The sequence below is a fragment of the Pipistrellus kuhlii genome, unplaced genomic scaffold (assembly GCF_014108245.1).
Source record: "Pipistrellus kuhlii isolate mPipKuh1 unplaced genomic scaffold, mPipKuh1.p scaffold_m20_p_64, whole genome shotgun sequence".
NCBI classification, from domain to species: domain Eukaryota; kingdom Metazoa; phylum Chordata; class Mammalia; order Chiroptera; family Vespertilionidae; genus Pipistrellus; species Pipistrellus kuhlii.
This window is the reverse complement of record NW_023425567.1, coordinates 924,381-930,380: the sequence shown is the minus strand read 5'-3', so window position 1 is coordinate 930,380 and position 6,000 is coordinate 924,381. Positions and strand designations below refer to the sequence as shown.

The window sequence follows — 6,000 nt, the reverse complement described above, 5'->3', positions numbered from 1 at the left end:
GCACAGGACCTTTCGGGTTAAAGACCAAGGTCAGCACCACCAGACGTCCCTCCGTCTGTCCTGGCAGCGGGGTCAGGGCTGTGGGGCCGGCGATGCCACGTGGGCCTCCTGCCCGCTGTGCTTGCGGTGCGGTCTTGGGCGGTTTCCTCGTCAGTGAGACGGGACGGTAACTGCTGGAGGTGCTGCCTGCCTGCGTGGGGACAGCCAGCCGCGGCCTGCGCGCAAGGTGTGGCTCAGAGCCCAGCCGCACGGGCCCCACCGCCCCCACCGCCAGTGTCCGAGTTCAGTAGCGTCTTCCTGTTACTGCTCGGGCCCTCAGGACCCCACGCCGTCCCCAGGAGCCTGACTCGCCTGGAACCAGGAGCGGTGGCCAGGCCTTAGGAGCTGGCCGACCGCTGGCTTCAGCTCACCTCTGAGGACGGGGGGCTGCCTCCCACACGTGCCAAACTAGCTCACCCCCCACGGAATCCACGTCGTGTCTCCAAGAACCGAGTTCCCGACGCCTGGGAGAGGGCGGTCACCGCAGAGCCACCTGGGACGCAAGCTCCACCTGCGATCGGCCCCCAACACCCCCACGGCGCCTGCAGACTGGCCATGGGGCTCACCCCGAGGCGCGGCTCCCCGCCCGGCTGCTGCCCTGCCACCCTGCGTCAGACGCTGCTTCAAACTCGAAATCGTGCAGAACGAGGCACCGCTGAGCACGAGCTGGGACCAGAGAACACAGAATGCTCCAACTCAACCCCATCGAACACTTCGGGGTGGGGAGGGGGTGACAGGACGACGGGAGGGGAGATTCGCTTCCAGACTCTGACCCCTGGCCCCAGAGGTGCAGAATGCCTGGCGATCGCACCTGACCCAGTTGTGTACTGGAACTTGGAGACGTCAGTGAGGTAGGTGGTATCAGCCCCATTTTACAGGTGGGCAAACTGAGGCAGAATGAAATGCAACAGCTCGCTTTTAATAACAGCATACAAAATGTAGAGAAAGCCCCAAGGAGTCCCTGTTCCGGAGCCAGCGCACACCCTGGAGCACAGAATGGAAACCGATGGAACAAGCCCTCCATTCCTTTCCTGCCCCGGGGCCTCTGCCGCCAGCAGGACCAGCACGTGTTTCCAGAGACTTTAGACTCAGCCACGCGGCAGCAGAGGCCAGTGACTGCCGCCAGGGCTGGCCGGCTCTCCCAGAGGGCTCGGCTCAGAGCACGTGGTCCTCACAGGCGGAGGTCCTGGCTGGCACCAGGCCAGGGCAAACCCGGGGCTCGTGTGCCACCCACACCTGACCGTACTGGCCGCATGGAAGCCGGTTCCCCTCGGCCTCAGTGAGCTGGTCTGAGAAACGGGCGGCCATCTCCAGAGAGCCCGAGGTGGAACCCTTCCTGGGGGCAGGCCACCCCCACCCACCGGCCACTCCTGCCGGGGCCGAGCCCCCCCCTGTCCGCGGCCGCGTTCTGGGCTCTCCCGGCGGGAGCGGTGGGCGGTGCTCTTTGGCTGGAAGCGAAGGCCGTTCTGGCGGGATCCGGGCCTGTCTGCCGAGCTCGAGGCCTCCCGGGAGCGGGTGTGGGTGACGTTCCCGGCCCAGGGGGCACCGTCCACCTCCCCAGGGGGCCCCGTTAGGACCACGCTGGGGAGGACAGACACGGGACCAATGTGGACGCTGAGGTTCATGGCACGGAACTGCAAAATCTTAGCTGCTTCCTTCGGAAGCGCGGACTGTGGGCACAGGGGCGCCCGCTGGGCGGTCTCCGCCTCTGAGCGGTCAGCGGGTCTGGACGCACTGGCCGCTCCTTGGCGCTCTCTGGCCTCGGGCGTCTGCGGTTCTTTGGGTGCAGAGGGCTCTCCAGGGTCGGGCTGGGCGGTGGGCGGGTGCAGGGCAGGAGCAGAGCCAGCGGGGAGAGGAAGAGGCACTTCAGTTTGGGCTGGTGTTCGTGGAGTGGCCCTGGCTCAGCGCTGGCTGTCGGACCCCGGTGCGGTGGACAGCGAGGCACTTGGCAGTACTTCCAGGGCCGGGCTCTGCGCGCGCTCCGCGCGGCTAGGTCATCAGGATGGGCTTCTGCCGGACTTCCAGGATGTCTGGGAGGCGGAGCACAGGACAGGAAGTCAGGAAGAAGGCCCGCCGCGTCCTCCCCAGCCTTCCCGCTTCCCGCCTCGCCGGCTGCAGGGCTGTCAGCCGGGTCAGGGCGGGGACGCGGGGTGTGGCCAGGCCCCGTCAGCGGGGACAGGGACACCTCTCCCAGAGGCCCCAGCGGGTGTGAACAGGGGCCTGACTTGAAATGAGGGGACAGGGTGGGTCACCCCTGAAGTGGCCTCAGGAACCCGGGCCCAGGAGTCAGCTGGCTGAGAGAAGTGAGGCCCGTGCTGCCCGGCAGGGGTACCTGTGAGGATCCGATGCAGCGGCAACATGACGTAGGTGAGGTGTGCATAGAGGAGGAAGTTCCCATCCGCTCTGTTCAGCTTCAGCCAGGACCCGACCAGGGAGCGCCCCGTGCCGGACAGGGACCGCGACCGCAGGTTGGTGGCGGTGTGCAGGTCCGCTGCGGGCAGGAGGCTGGGTCAGGCGTGGGACCCCCTGCGCCCTCTGCGGCGATTGATTACCCTGGCCTGCGGCCTCTGCCCCCCCCAACTCTCCCACCCCCTTCTCTGTCCGGGAGCCTCCTCCGTGGGGTCCTGCACCCCGCACACAGCTCCTCTGCTCCCGGGGTCCTGCCTGTCACTGGAATGAGGTGCCACAGGCCTGAAGGGCCGGGGCGAGGCTGGGATGAGGGGCACTGTCGCCCAGGGAGGACACAGGGCGGTCAAGGCCAGCGCTGGAGTCTCCGGGTCTGCGGGCAGGGCCACTCAACACCAGCCCTAGGCTCCCATGGCCACATGACTGCCCTCTGGCTGCACGGTCCCTGCCGGGGGCTGACACCACGGAGGCACAGGAGCGCTGCCAGGGACTGGAACTGTGTGGCCAAACCCAGGCCTCTGCCAGGCAGGCGGGAGGCCTGGACCCACTGAAGGCTCCAGAGCGGGTGAAGGTCTGGAAGCCACCCGCAAAGCCCCTGGGCCGGCCTTGCCACGGCACTGGGGGCGCGGTACGGAAATGCTGACCGAGCGCCGCGGCTGGTTCTCCTTTGCCGCAGGCTGACGTTTAAGTTCAGGGAGAGGGACCCTGTGCATGGCCCCGGAGGATAAAGGCTGCCCACCGGCTCTCGAGAAGGCTGAGGGGCCAGCGACAGCGCCGGGGGAAAGCCGTGAAGTCACAAAACGCACGGACGAGCCAGAGCCCACTCCCTCCTGCGGTGCGCACTTCCGGCCACGGTGGCGACAGACCATCGCATCGGCAAGCACAGGGACCCCTCGCACTGCACACCGGGACCCTCACACTGCACTCAAGAGACCCTCACACTGCACACCGGGACCCTCACACTGCGCTCCGGGACCCTCACACTGCACTCAAGAGACCCTCACACTGCGCTCCGGGACCCTCACACCGCACACACCCCTCACACTGCACACACCCCTCACACCGCACACTGGGACCCTCACACCGCACACCGGGACCCTCACACTGCACACCCCCCTCACACTGCACACCGGGACCCTCACACTGCACTCAGAGACCCTCACACTGCACACTGGGACCCTCACACTGCACTCCGGGACCCCTCACACTGCACACCGGGACCCTCACACTGCACACACCCCTCACACTGCACACACCCCTCACACTGCACTCAGAGACCCTCACACTGCACACTGGGACCCTCACACTGCACTCCGGGACCCCTCACACTGCACACCGGGACCCTCACACTGCACACCAGGACCCTCACACCGCACACTGGGACCCTCACACTGCACACCCCCCTCACACTGCACACCGGGACCCTCACACTGCACTCAGGGACCCTCACACTGCACACTGGGACCCTCACACTGCACTCCGGGACCCCTCACACTGCACACCGGGACCCTCACACTGCACACACCCCTCACACTGCACACACCCCTCACACTGCACTCAGAGACCCTCACACTGCACTCCGGGACCCCTCACACTGCACACCGGGACCCCTCACACTGCACACCGGGACCCTCACACTGCACACCGGGACCCTCACACCGCACACCGGGACCCTCACACCGCACACTGGGACCCTCACACTGCACACTGGGACCCTCACACTGCACACACCCCTCGCACTGCGCTCCGGGACCCCTGACACTGCAAACCGCCACTCGTCCTCACGTTCTGAAGACCCAGAGGAAGGGGCCCTGCGGCAGGGATCTGTCTGCTCAGCCCCTCCCCGGACAGGCACCCTTTAAGAGGAACGAATGAGGAAGGAATGATGAGCCGAGAGGCACCGGGGCCCGGTCACCTGCATCGTCGTCCTCCCGGAAGAACTCCTCGCTGTCGTTGGCGGAGTGCGACTTCTTCATCTCGGCGATGCGGCTGTGGGGCACCTTCCTCTTGAGGGACGGGGAGAAGAAGGTGGGCCGGTTGTTCCGCTCCGGCGTGGGGGGGGTGCTGAAGGAGGCCATCTGGGGACAAAGCCGGAGTCACAGCGCAGCCCGCCGACCAGGGGCCCAAAGCCACTCCCTTCCCCAACGAACCCGCCCCCGCGCTCCACGGGGAGCACCTGCCGGAGGAGGGGCCCGCCGTGGCACCGTACTGAGCCCACCCTCTGAGGCCCAGCGGGCACTAGGACATGGTTTCAGCTCAGGGGCCAGCAGGGCGGCCTGGCTGCCAGCTCTGCCCTCAAGCCCTGGCAGGGGCCGGGCTGAGTGCGAAGACTGGCCGATGACGCTGCTCAAGCACCTGCCACAGCACCTGAGTCCACGGAACTCCCACGAGACGGGCCCGGCACTGACCCCGCGGGCAAGTGAGGACACGAAGGTGGACAGCAGCTTTAACGGGACCAACGTGAACTCTCACAGCATCCGGAAGGATGACAGCCAAACGATGGCGACTCAGGTCCTCCCCCCTCACTCTGGCTAACGTCCCCCCACCCCCCGCATTCTCCCATACACTTGCTATGGCCAGGTCGCCCATGCTTCTGTCCCCTCCTCTCCTCTCTTCTAACCACTCTGTTCAGTTCACTAAACATTCTCACACCCACTTGGGGCCTGGTGGACGCAGCACTGAGCACAGACAGGCATGTTGTGACACTGGTCCCTGCCCTCAAGGAGCTCACAGTCTGCTGGGGGCAACAGACTCAGAGAGAGACAACAACAGCATGATGGCTGCTGAGACAGGTGAGGAGAGGCAGAGCATACAGGGGGGCACAGAGGCAAAAGCCCGAGAAATCAGGGAAGGCTTCCTGGAGGAGATGCCGCTGGAGCCGGGTCGTGAAGGACGAGTAGGAGTTCGCCAGGTGAAGAAGGGGGGGAAGGGCGTTCCAGGCAGAGGGAACGTGGCCCCTCTCCTCCCTCCTCCCCATGCAAACAAGAATCTGAGAATAAGATGAGCTGGGACCCAGACTTGCGGAGCCCCGTCAGCCTCTTCATCATGGCTCTGACGTCCGGCGGCCGCTGGCTCCAGGTGGTCCTCCCACAGTCAGGGAAGGTTTTTAAAAGATAAAAACAAACACCAGAAACCACAGAACACACAGAATCTGCATTTATCATCGCTGGTTACAGTGACCCCCTGGAAAAGGAGGGTAAGCAACAGTGAGCACAGAGGTGGCGGGGCCTGAAAGGTCCCCAGGAGGTCAGGCCCTGCACTCACAGCTGCGTGGCCCCGGCAAGTCCCTCCCCTGGACCCCAGAACCCTCCTGCTGAGAGAGGCCCTGCTGAGAATTCTCACCATCCTTACAAAAAATACTGATTATTTTATTCTGCTTATAAAACACATTCAAGGCAGAAGATGCACAACATGAAAGGTAGGAAGGAGATAAACAAAACGCCCTCTGGCTCCTGGAGGTGCGCCTGGTTGGCATCATTTGACAGAAGTGAAAGGACGGCAAACACTCTCCGCACCTCAGCGCACAAACACTGTTTACGTTCTTAGGGGTCACTT

The 6,000-nt window shown here is 64.9% G+C and overlaps 1 protein-coding gene across 2 annotated transcripts in view; it reads right to left on the bottom strand.

The window, feature by feature from the left end:
* Positions 1-937: 937 nt before the first annotated feature.
* KIAA0930 (KIAA0930 ortholog) overlaps positions 938-6,000 on the bottom strand; it is a 28,860-nt gene continuing 23,797 nt past the window's right edge. For both annotated transcript variants that reach the window (XM_045575101.1, XM_036420230.2), the window contains 3 exons: positions 4,361-4,523; positions 2,372-2,530; positions 938-2,069 (listed from right to left, as the gene is read on the bottom strand). In XM_045575101.1, coding sequence (XP_045431057.1) covers positions 2,029-2,069; positions 2,372-2,530; positions 4,361-4,523 — 363 coding nt within the window. In that variant the 3' untranslated portion in view covers positions 938-2,028. The remainder of the gene's footprint in view (positions 2,070-2,371; positions 2,531-4,360; positions 4,524-6,000) is intronic.